We start from the raw sequence: 24894 nt of genomic DNA, 5'->3' as shown, positions 1-24894 counted from the left end.
GATGTGAGGAGCCTTTCATTTTAAATTGGCTACATGCGTGAATTGCTTTATTTAATTTTAAAGTGGATTGATGCAGAGCAACAATTGAAATTAAATTGAACTGTTATTTACAATTAGAAGTTGTTTATCTTGTTTGTTTGAATAACAAGCTTGCAATAACTTGCAATAATCCAATTAGGACAATGTAACAACTACATAAATTTCAACAGTTCGTCAGTGATTTTTTGTTTGAATTCGATTCCTATCGTTGCATCATATCAAACGGTGTGCGAATTTTGAGGAAAAATTCCTTCTGGCCAAATATATCATGATTTCAATAAGGAGACAAGGCTCACCGTTTGATTAGCAAGCAAAGTTTGGAGCCGATTTTCTCATAAATTTAAACGGCAACTTGGGAAAATTAGAGCTCATTAAAAATTTTCAGGGCATAATATAGGTAAAAGTGAAAATAATTATTTTCCTGAATTTTGCTGCACTCCAATTCCATTTTCATTTATTTTAGAGGTGCTGAATTTATTTTAAAAGTCACATGTCCATGATTTTACTGTATTAATTCGCTTCTAAAAATTCTTTCCACCTGAGAAACCTGATAAAAGGGACGAATAATTTTTATCTCATCTTTCACCCACTTTTCAGCGGCAGAAAACCAGCTTGCCTGAACCGATAAACTGGATTCGCGTCTCCATCTCTCTTTTTGGCGGAATGTGGAAGCGCGTTTTCATCTCTTATTTTGCGCCGAAAAGTATACACGAGAGTGGCGAGAGGCATCAGGAATTCGAGTATCTGCTCTCTCGAGTGCGATAACATCTTTTTTACCGCAACTTATTTCAGCTCTGCGGGCGGCTAGGCAGTTTTATGTAATAAAAATGCAAAGTGAGAACAATGAACCAATCAGCGCAGCGTGACGCTGATTAGAATTTGAAACAAGGACCACTTCCTGCGTGCTTGCTCGTCGAGATTATCGTTCGTATACCGATGGATGACTGCTCCTGCTCCGAAGCACACCGTCTATAAAACGTATATATACTTCATCCTCTCTCCTATACGACCAATTTGGTTTCAGCAGTAATATTTCACTCGACGAGCAAGAATGTTCATCTGCCATTACGCGCCGAGGCACGCGCATTTTTAGCCATTCTTTTTCGCGGAACACGGTACATATATTATACGTTAAATCTTAATTCAAGACACACTAGATTCACAGGTGGATTTTTTGTTGCAAAAATGTCTCCTTGATATTTTATGTAAGAGGATTTTTAAAAAATAAATTGAAATACCCTTTAAATAATAATTAACAGTCAAAATAAGTATAAAATAATGCATTTTTTGTAGTTTTTGGGGTAAATTAGATTTTTTAAGCAAAATTGTTGGGTTAACAACTGTTTGTTAGTTTAATTTAGATGGTTTATTAGTAAATAGTATTTTTGCCGTATTTTATCCTAAAATAAAAAGGGCTTAAATATTTTTTTAAAGTGAAATATTTTTTCTGACAATTTTAATTTTCTTAGATTATTTAATTCAGTTGAGATTAAAAGATCTAGATATTTTTTTAAAATTAAGTGAGAGGGAATCTAAAATTGGCGAGTATGTTATCCCAAAATTATTCCAGAAAACCTATACCTTTTTATTAACCTCTAATTTTAATTAAGAACGAATTGTGCTCCTGACCTGCTTCTAACCCTTACAATTTTATTCAAAGATAGATTTTTTGGTTTCATAACTAAGGTCATAGGTTTTATTAGAGAATGATTTAGTTGAAAAAAAAACAACCTATTGGTAGCATTGTGCACAAAACTTTATATTAAAAAATATTCTTTTCTTAATCCAAAGAGAAAAAAATGACTTATAATTGGTCAAAAATTCGCAATAAATTTGTTTAAGTTAAACAACTAGATCAGAAAACAAAACAAAAAATAGTGTTTGATTGAAAAATAGCAGTCTCATGAGTCAGAGTTTTTTTATTTGCAAATATTCGTGCTCGTTTGATGGTCCTGTGACGATTGGAAGCTCAGAAAAAATAGCTGAACGTCTAAAATCCACAGCCGCTGAGTGATGGTTAAATTTTTTACTCCGCTGCTCAAGTGTTGCAAATGGAGTGGAAACAATTTTCATTTAGCCCAAAAACAAAGGTCCTCTTCTTCATCTTCACTTTCAAAACGTAAAACTGCAGCTGGCAATAAAGCGCGAGAAGAGGCAATTGTTCGTCACCAGTGGCTGTTACCGCTTTTGACGAGCGCAAGAAAGCAAGGACATTCATTTGGAAGCGATAAACCCTCGCCGGTGTGTATGTGTATGTGGTGAGAACAATAAAAATAACTTTCAGAGCCGCGCGGCGTGGGAACAGCCAATACGAGGCAGAGAAAAAGAAACTCTTTTATGCCGTGATATTATTAATATCTGGAACCGCAACGCAGCGAGAATAAAAAATGAGATCGCGTGCGTGGTGCCGCAGGAGCGTTGAGGATAGAGGAAAAAGTGCCGCCGCGTCGAGACGGCCACGAATTCTTAAGTGGCGGCCACTCACACAGCCAGGAAACGCTGTCCTCGCTCGAGAGTAGGAATCACCAAATTGATCATTGTGGCTAGGAATGTGTGTAAATATTTTGATAGAGTGGCATGAGTCACGAGCCGGATTGTCATTAATCAACGCCCAGTTGATGCTAAAATTCGCTCTTCTGCGAAATTGCCGTAAAGAAGTGCACCGACGTTGTTCCCAGCGTCTCGCGCTCGGCTTTTTGCCCGGCGAGGAAGTTGTAAATTAATTTCGTGTAGCTCACCGCCTCGAATGGGCCTTATCTGTCAAATTCCCATCTAAATTGAGGCCTAAATAAAGTACTCTTTTGACGACTTTCACACCGTCCCGCATTCTTTTTGTGTTTGTTTTCTCGTTGATTTTTTTTTTATCAAAATCTTGTACCAAAAGGTAGTCCTTAATAAAAGAAAAACTAATCCAGATTAATTAAGCGTTTTTGGAATTTAAAATAAAGTAAGGAGGTTGCTACAACAATTGAATTTTTAAAAAGTTAACATAAAATGTTACATAATTATGGAAATGAAAGTGTTTTTGAAAAAAGTTTATTCTGACTTTGCTTGAAGTTCCATGATTTGCGCTAACTTCAAGTCCATATATTGCACCATAAAATAGTTTGTAAAGTTAAACGCACAACCCTGAACGCATGACTAATTATTTGTTTTGAGCAGAACCATAAAATTACAATTAAATCCTCGGACTATTCAATCGAACCTAACTTTCTATTACCCAATATTGAAATCTACTCGCTGAGAATGGACGCGTGCACGATCTTATATTATAGCGACCACAAACTCCACGATCTGTGTGTGTGTGTATTATAATCGGTCCAACACAATTATTGCACCTCTCCCGCCAGACACCGACCTTTTTAATAAAGTGGAGAGAAAGCAGCCAACGCGCTCTGTAGGGTCAGCAGGTAGAAATATATTTTACAAAAGGTACCAAACAAATCGCAGGTATCCCTCCTGTTCATATAATAGGGCGTCCCTCTAATTTTTCTTCTCTGCGTCGCGCGCGCGGCTGGAATTCCTTTTTGTTTTGGCCAAAGGCGATTTCCACGTAAATTGTGCTCAAGAGCCAAAGATCCTCATATTTCGATCGTGCCTGCTGCGCTAATTATTTCGGCTCCATTAGGCTATGTATTTTAGAAAAAGAGCGGGCGTGTTGACTTGCTTTACAAACTCGAGCGGACACATTCCAAATCCCCTTCGTCATAAAAATCCCGACTTTTGTCAGATTTCCTCCCACTGCGACGTAAAAATGGAGAATTATTATGCAAGGAGACAGCTGCTCAGCCGCAATTAACTTTTTGTCCAAAGCAAGCATTCCATCCGCTTAATTAGAAATCATGATTTTCTGCTGACCAAAGTGCCGACCGAGGCTAGAGCTAGAAATTTCAGGCTGCATTTAATCACACATCAACATCTCAGATTTACGGCCGCCGGTATTACATCAGGTGCAATTACTGCGCCGCTATTCACGTAATTGCTGTGCAACGCGCGCGAGCGCACTGCTTTCAGGGCAAAAAATGCGCGACAAAATAAGAGGCAGAGACAAATTTGAGCCGATTTAGATCTGTATCTGCGCGCGGCTGGAAACCGTTTTTGAAAAACGAGTAGGAGTGCGTTGATTAGTTGATGAATGAGGAGGTGAACTTTCGATATTATCTTTCACGCACGTAAACACACCGGCGCTAAATTAGTTGACTGAACACGATGGAAACTGGATCCTCCCGAGCTGCACAGCAGTCTATTATGTGTGTGCAGTCGACGGACGGGACGGACTGGCGTCGCCTTAACGCGCATGAGAGGCGTCAATGACCCGTCAAAACATATCGCATCTGACCAAAATTATATTCCAATTATCTGATCTACCACGTAGACGACTCTATTTAGTGACGATAGAAATTTAAAATTCAAAATTGACTCGTTTGAATGAATTTCAAAACGCTACAAGGTGCTCGATGTTTCAATAATTACAATTATTTTTTTTGCTAATTTTCTCCAGAAATTTATAGCGCTTTTAATCACAATTTCTCGGAAGATTGTGGTTCCTCGCGTCAAGATCTATCAAACGGTGTAGGAAATTTTGAATTGTTAAAAAAAGTGGGTGTTCTTATTTTATACTTTCAGAAAATATTTTAAAAAATCCGGATATTTCCAGTTAATCAGTCTTTTCGTCAATTATCCGCTCATTTCAAAATCAAACTGTGACAATGCTCTCAAGAAATATTGGCTCGTTGGCATTTTAAAATATGAAGAGGATCGAATTGCCGATCAGCATAAGAGATTTGCATTTAATTAACGCCGATGCAGGCGGAATCGCTGCTGCAGTGAATAATGAATAATTTTAGCCGGGCAGCGATTTTGTCCGCGTTGGCAGCTAATTGCTGCTGCGTTGCGATGACGAAACCAGTTTTTCCTCTGACTGACTATTATTTAACATTTTCTGCTGCTGCTGTGGCCAGAAGTGAAGTGAAATGAAATTGCTCCTCCCGTCCATCCGTCCGCGCGCTCTGATATATATTCAGATCGAAAAAACGCACCGCAGTTATGATCAGCGCGGAGAGGAGGCAAAAAAGCTGCACGCGCGACACCCACCTAACTGTGAATCCCGCAGGTGGGATTTTCGGGTTTATTTTATTGCCCGCCAGCCGGCCAAATGCCATCCTTCTTTGCTCGTTCATTTTATCATAAAGAACATGCATCGCCATGAGAAATCTGCTGGGACAAAGCCCTTCTGTAGCAGGAAAACGGATTCGGCTTCCTTTTGCTGTAGTTTTTACGACTTTGCGGCAAATAGGATTTTTACTATTCTCAGCCGAGGATAAAGTTAATTATCTTCCGCTCGCATCTGCCGAGCAGGCAAATTATTTTTCGTTAATCAGCATATTGTCTGAATCGGACAGCTGTCTACTAGACAAATTAATGAGCTGCAACCAACATGGAACAATTTCTTGAGACGGTTAAAAAATTCAGATTTTCAAACGGAAGCGGTTTTGTTACAATTTTCTTGCTCAACCATCCTTCACTATTTCCTGTGCCCCACAATTGCGGTGATTAAATTAAATTTTCTCTAAAATTGAGATAAGTAAAAAAAATACCCTTAAATCAGGATAAAGAAAAATTTTTTTCGCCGAGACAATAAAAAACCACACATTTCTAGACAAAGAAAAAAATCATTTCGCTGAAAACCGTGCTTTCCCTGAGCCAGGGTCGCCGCCCAGCACCCTGAGCCGATCCTACCTGGGGAAAAATGCTGTTTGGGCTCCAGTTTTATCCGTTGGGCGGCGATCTAGGTGTAAAAATCACGACACAAAACACGCCACTCGTGGCATCATACCTGAGACTGCGGCCGCCAAAGAGCCGCCCTGGCTGAGGTTGGCTGCGCCTGCGCTGTGCCCGGCGCTGGGGGCCACGATCAGGAGGCCCTGCTGCTTCGACGGCGGCACGCGAGGGGGCAGCGGCGGCGCGGGCGTCTGAAGGTACAGCGGCTGACTCACTGTGCGCGCCAACAAACAAAGCCGAATACGAATTAGCCTCTTAGCATATACACGACACTTGACCGCCGCGCCGATTGTTTACTTGTCACAGCGCGCGCGTCGAGTTATTTTCATCAATAAATAAAACGCACCTGACGAATAAAGAGAAGGTGCGACCGGGCTGATTATGACGTGCTGCGAAGTTGTTGGCGAAACTTCTTTCGCCTGCTGAGCTGCGTGCTCATGGTGGTGGTGATGGTGGTGGTGGTGATGATGATGACTGTTCGCGTGGTTTTTCTAAAACACGGAAAATAAATAAATGGTTATACTATCGGGTAATTTAGGATTAAGACAGTTGAATATTTTTTCTGTACGTCTGATTTACTTGTAGACAAAAAATAAGCACGAACCACGACTTTGAAAGAATCTTTGAGGCACAACAGTAAAAAAATGACTGATCATTTGTCAAAACTGAAAGACACATTAAAAATTGATCTACATTATCGGTGCCAGGCTATTTTTTTTAAATTAATTTTTTCATAATGGTCCTAAAATAATTAAAACGATTTTTAGTTGAAATATAGATAAAGAAAATGAGAAAAAATATAATTTATTATTGTTTTTACGTTTCACTAGCTTTCAATTCAACATTCACGATATTTATTCTCCAAATAAAAATTTTCTTGTAGCTTGATCACGCCTTTTTTCCATTTTCTTATTTATTTTTTCCTTTGCAATTTGAAACAAATTGGTCTAATTCTTAGAAACTGTGCTCATATTGCCGAATTTAAATATAGATTTATTTATTTATTCCATTAGCTGTCCGCCGTCGTAATTAAATGCGTATCATCTTTAAATCATTATTTTTATCGTTCAATGCAGAGTGTACAGAAAAAGGTTTTATGTGTCCTGCTCGACATTGGTGCTAAGCGCGGCTGCATAACTTCCAGGTTGGCTTACGGTTATTATGCCAGCTGCCGCTAACTATGAAAGCATGCTAACTGCGATTTATATCTCGTTTTGGGCCAGTGCCGTTTTGGATTCAGCAAAGGTAATTGCGATGTTTTGCACGCGGCTAACCAACCATGAAAATTTTTATTTTTGTGAGAATTTGGGACGCGAAATCTACATTTTACGGCAGAGCAACGTTGCACCGTTTCTGCACGCAACAAAGAAATCCAAATAATAAATAATGCAACCTTCAAATTATTATTTGATGTAAATGATTGATATTTTTAGTGAAGCTGGTATAGAATAATTGATCTAAAGTATTGTCAAAATGCAATTTTAGATATAATTATTACTATTGTAAAATGTAAAAAATATGAGCGCGCATGCAGAAAATTTACATGTGATATCACGTTAGATAGATAGATAGATACATACATGCATAAATAATTTATTTATTTTTCTTGAGTCGATATTTACAATTTTGACTCATTAAAACATGTCAAATAGCCGAATTACATTTCAAATTTCTTGATTTATATAGCTTACGTGATAAGAAAGAGTATTTTATATATAAATGAAGTTTAATGATAAATTCATATAAAATTTTGCAAGGAAATGCTGTAAATTATGATAAAATTATCTCAAAAAGTTGTTCAAATTAGTTTTTTAATTAAAATTTTGACAGTTGAACGAGTGTTTCTTAATTGGGTATAAAAATCACGTTAATTAGTAAACTATTGATGCAAAGTAAAAAAGGTAACATTTTTTAATTTAAACTTTAAAATTGAAATTTGTTAAAATTAAATTTAAAATTTGCTGGTCTTTTACTAGGATGAATTTATAATTTGGGAAGGGGTTCGATCAAGTTTAAGCCTTGTTGGTTCCTCTGTTGTAAGGCAGTTAAATGCATTTCAAAAAAGTTTGTTAGTTTTTTTATGCTTTCATTTTATATTTCGAATAAATAACAGATTAGAATTCTTATTTGGTCACTTTTTGAACTGGATGGGAATTTGAAAAGTATCTTAAGGCATCAAAAGATTTATCCGTTTTTTTATTTGGGCCAGTAAAATAATTAACATTTTTAAAGACCCTTCATGTTAGAAAATTATTTGATTTGTGCCGGCCGCATTTAAAATTAAAAAAATTATAATATATATAATAATAATATATAAATAATATCAGAGAAATGTTTTCTGTGAAAAAGTACCTCGAGCACGACGACAGCGTTGTTCAACGGAGTCTGGTTCACGTTTTTGGTCTGCATGGTGCTCTGCTCGCGCTGCTGTAACAAATAGTCGGTGCTGCATGAGAAACCATTTCCAATGTCGTGTCGTCGTCGTCGTCTAATAGATTGGCAGCGAGTGCGCGATTCGAATCGCGAACACAAGGAAAAGTGGCATGCAACGCGAATATCGAGTGGTGCCTCGATTACAAAATGCAAATAATCGAGGTGCGTCCCGACCCGTCCCGCATCCAGCTGAATGAAATAGCAAATGGGCGGGGCGAGCACACGCCGACGCATTAATATATTGAATTGGCACTACCACTCGTTCATTATTTGCGGTGGCTGCGGCACAGGAAGCCGCTCTCTGTACGTACAAATGAACACGAGAGCAACAGGTCTCTCTCTCTCTCGCACTCGCACTCGCGCCACTACGGTGCAATAAATATTTTATTTACTCCGGAAGAGATAATGACACACTGGCGAAGGCAGCTCCATTTATTGCACACGCTCACACTTTTCGGTATTTATATCTCGCCTTACTCGCGGCATCCTGCACAATATCTTTTTTCTCTCTCTGGGCCGTGGGAAAGGAAAAAAGCACCCTCGAAATCCACGTTTTTCATCGTCTTGAATTCAGAGCGTTTCCGCTTTCTTAGTCTTATAATAATCGTCTCGTGCTTGGACATGCAGGTCTCTGGGTCGAATCCCACAATCTGACAAAATAACTCTTGAAACATAATTTTCTGTCAGGTGTCGGTAGTGAATTGCAACAAGCCCAAATAAAAAATTGGGGCAGATTAGATTTGAATTCGGACACAAAATTTAAACATTTCTAAATTTAAGAAAAACTGAATGGCTACTGTGCGTGGAAAATTAATTCTGGAGTAGCAGTACATTACCCCCAAAAAAATTTCACAACCGCAACTGCAGATAGTTCTGAACCAGCGATTTCAACGAAAACGACCGACTTCACCAATTAATTCTGAGTAATATCGTAAAGAGAAGTGACGGAAGCTTGCCAACCGTGCTATTCGCCCTCCCTGTGATTCAACCTCCCTTTTACATAAATTCACCAGCTCAAAATAGCAAAGATTGTAATTAAAAGCTAATTTCAAATAAATAAATTGTGCTATTTTTAACATGAGAATTTGCGAAATAAAAATTCCCTGTTATCTTTCTGACAGCTGCAAACTGCTGCCCTATCCAAGAAGAATTTTAGGAAAAGTGCCTGCGAGAGACCCGATAAAAACTGCAGGGCCGAAACAGCTGCTGTACAGTACGAGAACGCGTTGCATATATTTTTTCTCATAGAATTTTCACTATATTTTGCTAACCATCCGAAATTAATTTTCCATACAGAGTAGAGCCATACCGTTTCTATTAAATTTAAAGGTTAAATTTTTCTTTTTGTATTTAACTTTCTGCACGAATCAAACTTAGGTTTCATTTCTATTTTCTTTGTAATTCAGGCAAATCTTTTGAATCACTGCCTTCTGGAAATCGTAGTTTAATATGTGATTAAACGAGATTTTTCTCTCACAAGCACACACTTAGAAAAATTGTTAAGTGAGGAATCTGAATTAGACCGAAACATAATTATGCTATACTTATAATTTGTTAACTGGGTACATGATATTATAACACTGCTAAAAAACTTTGTAATGAACTTCTTTAGTCAACTTGGGTTAAGTAAGGATCGTGATGAATTATTAATAACAGATTTTGGTGTCACAAAGAGAGTATTTTGAAAATTATAAAGTATACTTTGGACAGCAGTTCACTATATAAATATTAGAGAAATATTTAATAAAAAAATATTATAAAATAAACATTCAATATAAAATTTTTAATTTTATATACAATTCAAAATTTTAAAAAGCATCAAACTTAAAATATATAACTCAAAAGTCAATGAATTTTAGAGTAAAATCACAATTTTTATTTTTTCAAATATACATCAAATCAATCTATTTTTATTTTAAATGTTGTTTATTTCTTTTGTTGAGGCATTCAGTGCATTACTCATCACGGCAACTAATACAAATGTGAATACCTTGACACCTCTCTACGGAGAGATGACAAATTGAAAGTAAAAGTGTGTCAAGTAATTTACGAGAAACACAGATGGTATTAATGAGAAAAGTGAGTAAAACAACCTCTCGTTCCTCAGCTGGGAGCAGGCTGGTCAGCCGCGAGAACTCTGTGAACTCGTGAAACTCCTCCGCGGTTTCCTCCATTCACTTTTCGCACTCGGCATTAAAAAATATAACAAACATGTACATACGCGCACGGTCGCCTTTTGGCACAGACTGAAGATTGAAGCTGCGTTTGCGGACGGGATGCGAAGGAGGGTGGAAGGATGATGAGCAGCTGGTCCTCCCAGGGGTTGGCCGCTGCAATATTTTTTTCATCTCTCTCTCTCTCTCCCCCAGCGTCAGCGTGGGAACAGTCTGAGACGGATTTAATATAAGTTGTGCGCCGCATAAACTCTCGACTGGCTCAAAAGAAATCAAAAGGACCGAGCAGCTTTTGACAGAGAGACCAGCTCTGCGTGGGAGGAGGAGGAAATTCGCTCTTGCTCCAGACAGCCAATTGTTTTCAACCAAATGCACGGGAATGGTGAATGATTCCATGCAAATGACGATTTTCTTTCTATAAAGTTGATTTAATTTAATTTTAATCTGGGTTGCATTTTATTTAACACTGTTTTTTTTAACAATTTTCTGCACAAGAAATGCAAATAGTAAATTTATAATTTTAGCAAAAACCTTAATTGGCAGTTATAGACGGAAAACGGCTTCTGCTTTGTAGAGTTACAACGGATCCTTACTTCAATATCGCTTTAATTTCTCTCTACTCAGAGCTAAAATTGAGGTCATGGACAAATTAATTGATTAATTTCTATAAACTTGCAACAAATTGGGAAAAAATTAATAAGGCAATGCAATTTTTATAAACTTTAGCAGGTCTTTTGTAATTATAAATTTAATTTAGTTCCAAAGTCATTGTTAATTATTCTGAATCGATAATTAACTGGAAAATTACTTGACGAATCACGCAGTGAAGAAGTGAGGTAAGAGAAAAAACAAAATTTACAGAATTGGCTGAGCTGCACGATCGGAAACACCAGGAAAAAATGTCAAAAATCGTCCTTTTTATTTTTAGCAGTGCCCTGTTTTGTCCTTTCTTTATTTTATTTTAAATAAATTATCTTGGATATTTTTTAACCTTCCTTTTGAAATATCCAATTAAAGATGTCATGTATGTTATGAGCTTGCTGATTACTGTTGATTTATGAACATGATCTGGACAGAAGCTTAGTATTAAACCTGGTGCGTACCGGAGGCAGTTGACACACGGCTTTTCTTGTGCAATATTGTGTGGGGAGCGTGTGCAATAAGAGTTCAAGAGAACGGTAAATCAAATCGAATGAATATTCACTGAATTCCAATGGAAAATATTTTTGAACGTTACTTCCGAGAAATTCATATGTAATAAAATTAAAATTTCCAGACTGTGAAGATTAAGAAAACAAATCACGATTCTGCTCGTTCTGAGAACTTTGGTTTTCAGTGGGTTTATATATTTGAATTTTATACATTCGGCCGCCAAATCCATGCAGACAAGTCGAAACTGACTGCGAAAAGTGCAATTGAGCGATGGCTGGGGCTCTTGGCACGGCGGGAAGGTGAAATTTGGCGGCCTTGGAGAGGTCACTAAACGCGCACGCTTGGCAGATGTTAGTGCCAAACTCGGCGAGAGCCATTACGCTGGCCATATACCCCTTATCTATTTGCAATTTCCATCTCAAACGTGTTTGGTAGGCGAAGTGAAACCGAATGTGCGTCTTGGAATTAATCGGCAGTTATTAAATTTAATTAAACACAACCTGCACAGATGAAAAACAAATCCAAAGTATAATTATGTGTAATTTTCAGCGGCTGCGGTGCAAAAATTGCGAGCCAATGGAGCGTTTATTTTTAGAAAAGTCGGTTGGCGGGAGTGGAATTTGATTATTATAGATTTGAGATTCAGCTGCGACGCGGCCGCCGAGCCGTGTGTGTTTGTGATGTGATGGACACCGAGGCAATAAAACGCGCCGAGCCGCGCATAGTGTACATGCATCATGTGTGAGTGTGTGTGTGTAAATTCTGGCAGCGCTTCAGTCCATCGCCTGCCTCATCTGCACGCCGGACACGCAGCCGAGCTTTGACTCGGACACATTTTATTCTGCTGCACGCCCTCCAGACTTTTACGTTCAGCAGCGTGTACGTCGGGTTATCCTTCAGTAAAAAGCTTGCAAACAAAATCAGACGCCAAAACTGAAGGTGAATCCGAATGGTTTGATTTTGTAAATTCCCTTTGGCTGTTGCATGGAGATTGGCGAGACAATGTAATGCAGTTGACCTTTGTATATTTATTTATTTATTTTAAATTAGGAAATTAGTCTTAAAAGTTTGGTGTTGATGCCAGGGCGAGGTTGTCATATAATTTGTCAGTATATATATCAAATGTACTTCCTAGAAGAGTTATCCTAAGCCCCTAGAGAGGACAGGAAACTCCTGAATTAGGGCTGCAACTATAGCAGCCGGAAATATAGTTGAGTAGGGCATTTCTAATGAATTGGGAGGGAAAATATACAGCTCATTATTAAGCAAGGAAGCAGCAAAAGTCTTAAAAAATTTCAACCAATCATTTGAACCTCTTTGAATTTATATTTAATTTGCTTTTAAGGTCAAAGTGAAGGAGAGAAAAATAAAATAAAAATTGTATATGGAGTAACTAGGACGCTTTTTCACGAAAAAGATAACTATTTTTAGGCAGTTATGGTTTGGAGCCAATCCAGACTCGTCTTTAAACTGTTTTAAACTTTTCCCTCTCTTATTTTCTTGCCAAGAATGTAATTTAAAGGGTAATTTTTACATTGTTTCGGGCTCTAAATATGGCTTTAGATGTCAAATTCAGAAGAATTAAATAGGTGATTTATTTCAAACACTTCTTAAAATAAATGCTGGCCAAACTCAGCATTTAACCTTTGGTTTCTGATTGCTAATACCTTTCAGACGAACAAAACTTTAAAAAAATCAAGCAACGAGAAAATTGTGACATGAAACCTGATTTTCATGACCATCGCTTTGAAAAGCGGAAAAATGTTTTTATTTCAATATTAATTTGAATTAAACTTCTAAAATTTAGACTGGCTTCACGAATGACACACAAATTATTTGAATGTTTTAGATGGTTTTGGGCCCCAAAGACTGGTTTAGACGTTTTAGATTATGGCTCAATATATGTGGCCTTTAAATTAAGTGATTCATGCTCTCTTGGTGTCCAAAAATAAATTAGATGCACCGAAAAATAGTCTACCGTAATTAATTTCCAACGATACTTTAGTTGCTTACTCATTCATTAAAATGATAAACTGTGATCTTAATATTTACTTAAATATCATTTAATTTCGTCCTTATCTTCATCATAATAATGTACAAGCAAAGGATTAACAAGAACCAACTACTCATAAAGAGTATAATACCTAGTGAAATTTAAACAACGTGAATATATTTAAAAATGTCATTATTGTAATTTGAAAAATTATACAAAAATAACTGCTACATGTTTTTCCAACAGTATTTTTAAAAATCTTTAATTACATTTGTATGTTTAATATTAATGTTAGATAAAATTGAAACAATTTGCTACAAAAATACATGTAAAATAAAATTGAAATAAATATTCGTTGGAAGAAAATATCTATTTTTTTTTTAATTTTAGCCATTTTATTTTTGTAAATTTTACACTGTAAAATTGCTTAGACTTTATGAGCGGGTGGCCTCATAAAAAAAAACTAAATCGAATTATTCGTGCGCTGATCTTTCTCGGTTGCACTGTGCATGAAACCACGATTTCGTTCCTGGTCAGTGCTTGCTTTTTGTTGGGCTGGAGACGCGCTTTTTGTGATGCGACGCTCGCTCTCTCAAAACTAAAGCTGCTGCTTATTCGTTTCTCAAACGGATTGGATTACCCTCTGCGCGCTCAGGTCCATTCAACGGTAGAGAAAACACACACGTACTCGACGAGTGGGTATTCTCGAAATTTGATGCTCCACCGAAAATGAGAGGGAATCGGACAAAAGGTGAAAAGAGCTTTGATCTTTTCTAATTGGCAAGTTTGACGTGAAGGGAATGTGAACCGCAGCGGAATTCTCAGTCAAATTTTTGTTTGTGCTTTCCCCCTTTGAGTGACAGATTGCTTTCAATAAATGATTTTTAAAGAATAAAATCTAAATTGAAAAGAGGCCGTCTTTGCCAACATGGTACACGCTTGATTTATTTTCAATTTTTGTTTACAACTTTGTTTGATGATAAAAAAAATTAAACACTCACAGAGAACAATGAACTTCATCGTGTTTTAGAAACGGGATTTTGTTTAAAAATCTGCTGAATTTATTGCCCTGATTAAATTACAACACAACCTCTATAAATCATTTATTTTCGTGCGTATATTGCATAAGTTCTATAGAAGTGAAGAAGCGTTCTTGCCAATAGCTTGGCCTTCGTGCAAATAAACTACAGCCGCGTTAAAAAATTATGCCGTGTGGCCATAACAATTCTGCCATGCATTCTCTTATTTAACAATTCGTTTCTCAGCGTTATGAAAAGGAGTAATAAAACACCTGCTGCGTCGCTCGCGTATTATTACCCAGGCATTTTGATTATATACTGCACGCGCTGTACGTGCAAGCAGGTAGTACACAATTTAAGTGCTGTTAAAGCCAGCCAGCACTACCTGAAAACAGTGTAATTCCATTCACCGCATGTGCGAAGAACTTTTGTCCTCTTTTGATGCATTTATTTGATAATCATTCTAAAAGGCAACAGTTTAACGGTACAGTTTCCGTGTGCAGAGCTAATAAAGGAGCTAAAAGTCATTGAAAATAATTGAGCAGGGATTTAATTTGAACTTTCATACAGGATTTTTATTTTTAAAAGAGAAAATCAATTAATATTCCTCGTTAATGGTAAGGTAACTCTTTAAGGATTGTATTTTATAGTAGTTGTTGTATGGTAAGATTTATTGAATCCGTGTGCGCCTGCGCAGCCTAACCTGATGTGAACCAAATCCAACTTTAGCACTTGATGGCGGTTTTAAATTTAAAAATTAACAAATGTAAGTTCAAAATTAATTCAATTAGTTCAATTTTGGTATTTTCTAATGTTATATAGGGATTTAATAGGATAATTAGAGCAATCGAAATTAAATTTATTATGTCCATGATCTTTGTTTTGGGTCTTTTAACTTTTATAAAATTGGATTGTCAAGAGAAAAACCTTCACACTTTCTGAAAAATTTTCCTATCTTTTTATTTAAGATAAAAAATTAAACTATTCAAAAACAAAGTCATATTAAATCAAAGAATTAAATATTTAATTTTTTTGGGTTGCGAAAAATGAGAGCAATTTTATTATTAATTCATCATCTGAGCTTTTTGTGATTTACCAACCATAGTATAGAAACAAGATAATTCCCAGATCAATTACACATCAATCGAATTGTTTCATCAATTTACTTTAAGACTCACTTTATAAAATATCATCATGGCTTCAATTTTCAATTCTAAATCATTTTTCATGTTTAATCCCACTTTTTATTTCTTCGGAGCTCAAGCTTAGGGCTGAGAATCAATTTTTCTTAGGTTGCATCTTCTTAAAACGATCAAATGAGCACAGAGTATGCCAATTAAAGTTCACTTAACTGCCTAAAACTAATATAAAAACAGTTGAAACTCATCAAAATTGGTTAGAAGTCCAAGGAAAGGTTCATGACAATTTTTCGCTACAGGATTTAATCATTTTGCTGAATCATTTTAGCCTGAAATTATTTTCCTGTCAAATTTTTTCCCATGTGAACGTTGGTTTTGCTGCTATTTTAGACACAATTTGTCAGTTTTAATTTCATTGGGGCGCCAGTTTCTTTGGACAAATCTTCCGTGGAAAATTTCTCTAAAGCCAAATGATTCCCTATTATAAAAAAAAGAAACGCAGCTTATCCTTATAAGGAGTTTTCTTGTGAGGCATGTTTGTCTTTTAAGTGGGGTGTAAAACCATTAGAAAGATAAATCGGCGGGACAGACACGGGGACAGTCACCCATTGTTCACTATTTATGGTTTTAACAATCTGTCCTCTTTTCAATGTTAGAGCTGTAACAGCCTTTTCAGTCGCTACAGAGAATTTCTCCTTGGCGCGAAAGGAATAATATCGCAAACAAAGGGACGAGCGCCTGCCCGCGCTGCATGCCTCGAAAACTAAGTTGTTCAACCCCTCGCTACACTGTGATGATCTTCTACATTGAATAGAGAAGTGTCCCTCTATTGTCCAGTCTCTCTTGGGAGCCGTGTTTTTTTAATAGCTTAGCTCCTTGAGAGCCATAAAATAAATTTAATTTATTTGGTGTGAATGTTTAATTTGACAGGAAATTGAAAAAATCTCCCAATATTTTAGGTTACCACCACTTTTTTTTTAAAAAAAAATATGATTTTTACCAGAAGGTGAGGCAAGTTAATTTGAACAGAGCGATAGTCGAAGGAAAACGCAGTGGAGCGAATCGCACAAATGGAGATGCTCTGATGCTTTCCTCACACACACACACACGTTTTGGCTCTTTCGCAGCGTTTATACATAATATATATAAATTCATTTTCACTCGGTGCGCTCTGTGGCTTTCCACTCGAGGGCCCCGACTCAAGGTATCACGTTCTGCGTTTTCCATTCTGCACCTCTTTTGTCACTATTCTCTTACTCGTGTGCGCTTTTGTGTTATGTTCACGGACGTGTTCACGCAGACGCTGGTGTGCAAATGTGCCGTAGAAGACGTACGCGTCTCACCATGAAAATTCATCCATTATTGTGTGCCACAATCGCATTATGTGCTGCAGACTTAGACGCGATAATTAAGGCATTACGGAGCTACTTTTCGTCAAAATTTGAAAAGAGCGTGAGCGTAGATGATGATGGCTATGGACTTGGGAATTTAGTCTATCGAATATTTTTTCCTAAGCTGTGTAGACCGCAGGGTATCCCCACGAATCATCAAAATACAGCATTTAAAAATAGAATCTTTTGCCAACAGCAACTGTAATGACTGTTTAGGTTTATTTTATTTTTTAAATTGAAAAAATAAAACAGGTGCAAAAAGTCTATGATTAATAGCTATCAGTTTTCTTCCTAAGCAGTAATTATTTTATCTGGAAAATGTAGAGACCTTTTGTATGATTCACAATTAATTTAGGCCTTCTGTAATGCAAAATTATGAAAAATAATTTTAACCAAAAATTTGAATTTACTGGCTTGAAACACAAATTAGAATAATAAATTATAAAATATATAAAATATACATTTTCTGAACTCATACAACAGCCACAGTAATGAGAGCTTAAAATATTTCATGAAAAGTAAATTCGAATTTATTTATAATATAATTTTTTTTGCGGTTGTTTTTGGAGTCAGTCTTTATCAACGAAAAAGGTAGATTTTTTAATATTCCCCTAATTTCTTAATATATTAATTTTTTTATTGGTTCTCCTAGGACACTTAATCGTGTCAGATAAAAGATATTAATAACATGACGTGGAAAAAATCGTAGATGAAATCCGATTGAAATAACAATGGAATATACGAATTAAATTATCTCCGGAAAACTTGAATGTTGTATTCCTAAAATTTGACTTGAAAATCAGCATATCTGCCGAAAAAAACGTGACTAAAATTCCTAACCTCACAGACGCGAAGGAGGTACAAACACTTTACGATAGGCACTTATAGCCATCAGGGCACGCGGGTTTTTATGATTTTATCTATCCTCACTTTACGAAGCTCACCCCTTCTATTGTTTAAGCGGAGAGGATGTTGTTTAGATTTTGTCACGTGGATCAAGTAGAAGAGTTGGCAGCACGTGTGTGCGCGTTTGAAAATAATGCTTTCTAGTCGGCACTTCCTGTGCCGTTCGTTCGTTCGTTCATTCATTGACGCGCGCACTGAACAATGCGGTGAAACAATGCACCGGCGAAAACGTGCTGCAGGCTCGGGGGTGCACGCAGAAAAGGGAAGGACCTGCGAGAGGCAAGGACGCGTGCACCAAGCCGCCGTCACGCACCGAGACCACCCTTGAGATCAAAATCGTACAGTTATGCTTTTATATAGGAGGCAAGAGATTCGGCTCGTTGATTGGAGTTTTAAAATATGTCTGGAATTATTATTTGGTTAATTTTAAATAATATCTAAACATTTGATAAAATAGTGTGAACTCCATGTTATGTTTTCAAAGCCAAAATATTTTATAAATTTTTATTTCATTGTGATAATTTTTAAATAATTCTTGCAATAAATTTTTGACTGCTGTGTTTAATTAATAAAGAATTTTAAACTATTAGATTTATTCCTCCATCAACAGATTGTTTTTAATTGAAAAACTACTTAATTTAAAATCATTAAGAAAATAGTTTTAAAATAATGTTTGTGAATTTAGGACAGCTCCTCTGCAGAAATTGACAAAAATAACAGGGTTTAAAATTGCTAAGTTTTAGCAATTTACATGACAAAACAAGTACCAGCAGAACAGAACTCTAATTTTACCTCTCCTCACGCTACAGCCTATTTAAAGAGAAAATAGAATCTTCTGATTTAATGGAGAGTACTGGCAATTAAAAAAAGAGAATGTTAAAAGCAACCTGGCAAAAAGCGTTAAAAATCATTAAAAGTAAATAAGAATAATTTTAAGCGTAGACTTAGTTTCAACTCTCTTCGTTTGCTCACCCTATTTGCATATCAAGAACAAAATCACCTCTCACGCCTTTCGTTCTACACTAAAAACGCATTAGCGCACAATTAGCACACATATTTGAGAGTGCTTCGTAGGCCCGAAAAATAAACAACGAACGCATTAAAAATTCGATTCAAATGCAAATGCCAAGAAGAACTCACCGCAACAGCTTCCCTTCCGTCCGGCAACCCGGAGTTTGTTAGTTGCATTGATTAAGAGAGTAATTAGCGGGCCGACGATCGCACATGATGTTGCTCACTTTTCTTAATCCGAATTCTGCTCTGAAAATCACGTAAGCGGCGGGGTGCAGCACCCGTGACGGCACCTGACGAACGAACGAGCGGACGGACGTCACCTGAGCTCACGCCGGGACCAGGTCGCGCCGCTGAATGAGAAACGAACACAAGTCGATGGAGACGCAGGCAGCAGGCAGAAGCAAGAGAGAGAGCGAGAGAGAGAGAGAGAGAGCCGCCCCCTTTCCGTGCGCGCACAGCCCGCTTTTTCGTTTCTCGTCCAGGCTCCAGAGGTGGATCGTAATACTCTTTTTGTGTTAATAACTTCAGATCACGCACGCGGACAGCGCGTTAATTCCAGAAGAAGTTGAAAAATTGTTATTCACGGTTGGCTTTTATTGCTGTCGGAGGAACGGCGATTATTTCGCGAAAACGTTCTCCACCGCAGCGTGGAGCAGCGCGCCGCGCACACCACAGCCTGAATCCGTGCCAACTTTTATGTCTTAAAATTATTTTATTGAAACAGCCGTGTTGACCTTCTGCAAAAATTATTTCAAGCGTGTAATAATCATGCTACATATTCCTACTTAATCGATCTACGTTCCGTAACCCATATTTCCTAAAAATATTTGTTTTTAGGGGCATAAAAAATTAATTTGTTAAACTAACTTTGATTTATTTAATCCAAATATTATTTTATTTTTACTTTTTCAATAAGTATATAATTTTAATTTATGTCTGGTTAGCGATTAGATTGATTAACGGATATTAAAAGGTAATGTCATGATTTCATATGGATTCGGTTCAATTGAAAAATGCTTTTACAGATTTTGATACATTTTACGTTAAATTAACTACAAATTTTCTACCAGATTGTGTCAAACAGATAATATTTTAACGTTTCAATGGAATTAACTTTGTTCTGTTCTCTGCTGGAAACATTAATTTGTTAACATAATATCATTTATATCTTCCAAGTGCTTGACTTATTTTTAGGGCTGTGAATTTTTAACGGATTTGCCGGCAAAACGGTCGAACTATTTACAGACAGTTTTTGGGAGAGAAAAGTAATCATCAACTGATAAGCAAGAATCTATGCGCATCGTTTGTGGTCCCTGACATTGTCTTTAAACCTTTGTTCATCTAAAAAAAGTGAGATGTGTGAAACTTTTGATTTTAAGTACAGATTTAATTAAAAACAAGACAATAAACTCATCCTCTTAACTCCGAAGAATTAAAATTACAAAGTAATTAAAAATATTTGTAATAAATCCGACTTGTCTAATGGAAAAAATATGCAAAACGGACTAAAAATGTTTTGGGATAAATATTGGCAGGGGATTTATGAAATTTTGGGCAATTATGTCAAACACGAGCCAAAAATCTCGCACCTTTGCACGTATTTTTAGCCGATTAGACTGTTTTAGGCGTATCTTAGTGTAGATTAATTGACTTAAAGGCTCACTCTAATGGCAAACGTTTTTTACCATTTTATAATTAAAACAAATTGTTGGGATCAGATCATTAAGCAAAACTGTTTGGGATTAAATTCCTGGCAATTGCCAACAAGCGTTTTCAAACCTCAAAGGGGCTTTTAAGATGCATTATTTGATGATCTCATGGTTGTTGCATGCGGAGGCTCCGAAAAATCAACTGTTTAAAATTCGCAGCCCTCTTTTTTATTTGAGAATATTTTAATTTATTAATTTTGGATCTCTGTAAGGAAAGTTCGCTTGAAAAATTTAAAATTCATTTTGGTTTACAGTGAATCCTTATAGATATATAGTTTATGCGGGGCTTTGCAGTATTAGATCCTCTTAAAGTATTAAAAATATTTCTTGCCTTCAACAATTTTAACCAGCCCGTTGGCTCGCATTGTTAAGGCACTCTCAGGAGTGTCAAAGCAATGTGAGGTATTTGAGCAGTTCGGAGATCTAATACTGGCTACCCAATGTCAGAGATGGCAAAAAGTGGTTAGTTTAGTGACTCGAATTGCTCAAATTGCTCGACGGGCTGGGAGGCGCACCGGCGCCGACTCGCTACTTGCTGGTTTGCACCTTTCCAGCATGCGTGATTTGGCTTCACGGGACAAATGTCTAGCGTTTCAATGCAGTCCTCGGTGCAGAGGCAAGTGGCCCTTCGGTTGGCTGGGTCCCTGTGCGGCCTGGTGCGCCCATGTTATCCGTTCGCGGTGTTATTGGGACCCGGGTTTCAGCATTCGTGCTAGTGCAGTGCGCGCCCTTCCCGGTCCTCGGACGGACAAGGATAAAAAGAGCAAAAAAAAAAAAAAAAAAAAAACAAGCGCGAGTTGCAATCAAGTTGTACGCTCGTAATTAGCTCTCAAGAGGACAAAGCCGAGATTAATTCCTCTCTCACCCGCACCAGCGCGCAATTAACGTTGTTCGACCGCGAGAGCGAAGTCTCAGGCAGCCGGCGCTGAACGCTGAATTGGCTCCGATGGAAATCATTTGCAGTGTTCGAGAATGACGATGATAATAAAGCTCGCACATTGTGTGCACCTGAATCAGGCGCGGAGCGTGGGTGCGACGAGGGAGGAAAGAGGGGGCATTCAGCGTGACTTGATCCGCAGCACCTGTTTTCAATGCTGCTTCTTTTGGCAGCGTGAGAAAATATAAAAACGAGATGCGCGCCGCGCGGATGGGTGCACTACCTGCGCCGGACAGCAAATACAGCCGCCGCGGACACTCTTTCCGCGTCTACTTGATACCCCTATAGCCCCGACAAAACAGCTTCAGCACTTTTGTTCGGGATAATACACGCTTAATTTGATACTCTGATTGTCACTAGATTTCTTATGTACAACTTGCATCAAACGGGTTTTGGTGCAAAGGAGAGGGCTCGCAAATGCGTGGATCACTTTTCAACCCTATTGTTTTAGTAAATGTGATTTTTACGAAAGTCACTTTTAGAACTTCTTATTGTATTTCAGGCGGAAATTTTAAGAAAATTAATAATTCTATCAAATAAAATGGCCATAAATGCCGCTCAGGTTGGAAAATAAATATTTACAAATAATTAAAGATTTAAAGAAATTAACAGTTTCAAGAAAAAATTATAAGAAATGAGTTACCGTTTAAAAATCAATCCCAGCTTATAAAAAATTATGTTCCCCAGCTTTGCCACTTGTTAAGGTGTTTCTGCAATTAATAATAAGTGACTACAAAAATCTAAATTTTTCCCGTTTGCGTTTATTTACATTTTTTTTAATTTAAAGGATTCCATAATAATTTTCTTCTTGCAATAATCCTCCTTAAAATTAAATTTCATTTTACAATTTAATCCTCTTTTCATTTGAACGCAATTTAATTTCAAAACAGTTAAAATTCTTACTACCAAATTGAAATAAATAAGGTGGTAAACACAATTGAACCGAGTTAGTGGCTCTCAATCAAAAGCAGGTAATGTATTCCTCCTTTTGAAGCAAGTGGGCGTGCGATCGGTATAGTTACGGCGGAGAAGAGGAGCAGTTTGGCGGATGTTTGGCTTCCTGTGCCGCGCGAACAATTCCTCAATGCAAGCTCTCATTGCTGCTTGAAGCGTAATTGCCTAATTTATTTGCAGCCGCCTCCTCTTTGTTCTCTGCTGCTCGCCAAGCATGGAAAATTAGCGACCACTCTGACAACCCAACCATCCACATTTTTTTTTAAATTTATAGGCGGAATAATTCAATTTCCTTTCTAGTATAATATATACAGACTATAGATGGTTTTCAAAACTTTTTCAGAAATAATTTTGATAGGTACATTAATTTAATCTAGGTCCATCACGTCAGGAATGGCGTAGGGCTGTGAAATTTAGACATGATCGAGGAATTTTTTCTAAATTTCAATTCAATGCGGGATCATCATGCAAAAATCAGTCAATTTTGCAGCATGGAAAAATTAAAATAATCAACTTCAATTTTATTTCTTTTTAATAAGAATTAAGAATTATTAACCAGCCCCTTGGCTCGCATTGTTAAGGCATTCTCAGGAGTGTCAAAGCAATGAGAGGTATTTGAGCAGTTCGGAGATCTAATACTGGCTACCCAATGTCAGAAATGGCAAAAAGTGGTTAGTTTAGTGACTCGAAATGCTCTCAAATTGCTCAACGGGCTGGGAGGCGCACCGGCGCCGACTCGCTACTTGCTGGTTTGCACCTTTCCAGCATGCGTGATTTGGCTTCACGGGACGAATGTCTAGCGTTTCAATGCAGTCCTCGGTGCGGAGGCAAGGGGCCCTTCAGTGGGCTGGGTCCCTGAAATGTGCGGCCTGGTGCGCCCATGTTATCCGTTCGCGGTGTTATTGGGACCCGGGTTTCAGCATTCGTGCTAGTGCAGTGCGCGCCCTTCTCGGTCCTCGGACAGGGATAAACAGAGCAAAAAAATAACCTTTTTTCGTTCATTTGGTGCAATATTCCTTAGGAGAATGAAATTCCAACAAAAACATTAGATTTATTTACTAAAAAATACTGCATTTTAATAACAATAAATGTGTAAATTTGGCGTAAGTGGTGTGTCAAAATCCGTAAGAGTTGGCTTAAAAACCATCTACTTATTGTTATAGCACCAAACAACATCCTTAAAATAGTTGTGAAAAACCGTCTAAAATTTACAGCCACATATAGGAATAGTTTTTTTCGTTTTTTTTTCTTAGAACCGCATTAAAAATTATTTTAATTTAAAGCAATAAAAAGGTGATTTATCTATGTCGCGTTTTCGTCCACGCTATATTTAAACTGGCTGCATCCCGTTGTTCATTGAAGCAAAAAGGATAAAAAACACTCCCTATTTCCACACGCTGAACTTGAAAGCGTTGCTTAAAAAGAGAGCAAGTTCAAATTGTGGCGTGGTTGATTTTTTGCTGCAAAAGCAATGTGCTAGGGGGCTATTTTTGGTGCTCATTTCGTTTGGAGACAGCAGCTGCTCTTTATTTTACAACTCATTTACGCAGAATATCAGATGGAATCTAAGAAAAGTAAATATAAATGGGCCTAAATCCGCCAGGTTTAATTAATTTTTATGAATTCGTCGGTGCAATTCAATTTTATCATTATTTATTTAATCGGACGATAATTTGTTCTTTATTATTGATAATCAATTTTGAACTGGTAGTTGCTAGACTGAGGAGGCGTTCGTTTTCGTTCAGTCATGCGTAATTTTGAAAACAGTTGCTGGATTATTTCCGAGCGAGTAGGTGACATTGTCTTCAAGTAAAGTTCGCCTTGCTTCGAGCCGCACTCATCTACCACCTGGTGCACTATCGGAAGTGAAATGCGACACTCAAATACTTTTACAAGGCCTCCTTCTATATAGCACTCTCTCGTTCTGTTTTGATCCAGCAGATTCTCACACACAACTCCCACCCCTTCTCACCGTTATTAAGAGCCCCTGCCTGGGCTAGCTGCGTCGACCCAGAACATTGTGTCGCTAAATTGAGCGCAATTAAGCAGCTTAAAACACATCTGCGCAGTTTCGTATTTCTATTTTATAAGATCAGATTTTAAAATTCAATTATTGATTTGTATTAAGTCTGAATAAAGAAAAATACCTGAACTCGGCAATTTAGTCGATGATGCCGTAGTGTCCGTCAATGCAAATTTAGGATAAATTTGTATTCTTTAAGGAAAAGATTATTTTTCAGGATTTACTCTTAT

General features: G+C 37.3%; 1 protein-coding gene across 6 annotated transcripts in view; it reads right to left on the bottom strand.

Annotated features, from left to right (window-relative positions):
• The window catches only part of LOC135942795 (serine/arginine repetitive matrix protein 1-like), a 31682-nt gene extending 12281 nt beyond the window's left edge, over positions 1-19401 (bottom strand). Inside the window, exons 1-4 of one of the 6 annotated variants that reach the window (XM_065489107.1) lie at positions 19168-19401; positions 8173-8247; positions 6167-6311; positions 5876-6034 (exon numbers count right to left, since the gene is read on the bottom strand). In XM_065489107.1, coding sequence (XP_065345179.1) covers positions 5876-6034; positions 6167-6311; positions 8173-8247; positions 19168-19215 — 427 coding nt within the window. In that variant the 5' untranslated portion in view covers positions 19216-19401. Of the gene's footprint in view, positions 1-5778; positions 6035-6166; positions 6312-8172; positions 8248-10346; positions 10463-19167 lie in introns of those variants that run through there. The other 5 variants (XM_065489108.1, XM_065489106.1, XM_065489103.1 and 2 more) reach the window with 5 other exon arrangements.
• Between the last annotated feature and the right edge of the window lie 5493 nt (positions 19402-24894).

The sequence above is a fragment of the Cloeon dipterum genome, chromosome 4 (assembly GCF_949628265.1).
Source record: "Cloeon dipterum chromosome 4, ieCloDipt1.1, whole genome shotgun sequence".
Classification (NCBI taxonomy): Eukaryota; Metazoa; Arthropoda; class Insecta; order Ephemeroptera; family Baetidae; genus Cloeon; species Cloeon dipterum.
Note: the sequence above shows the minus strand (reverse complement) of the source record. Positions and strands in the feature narration are given on the sequence as shown.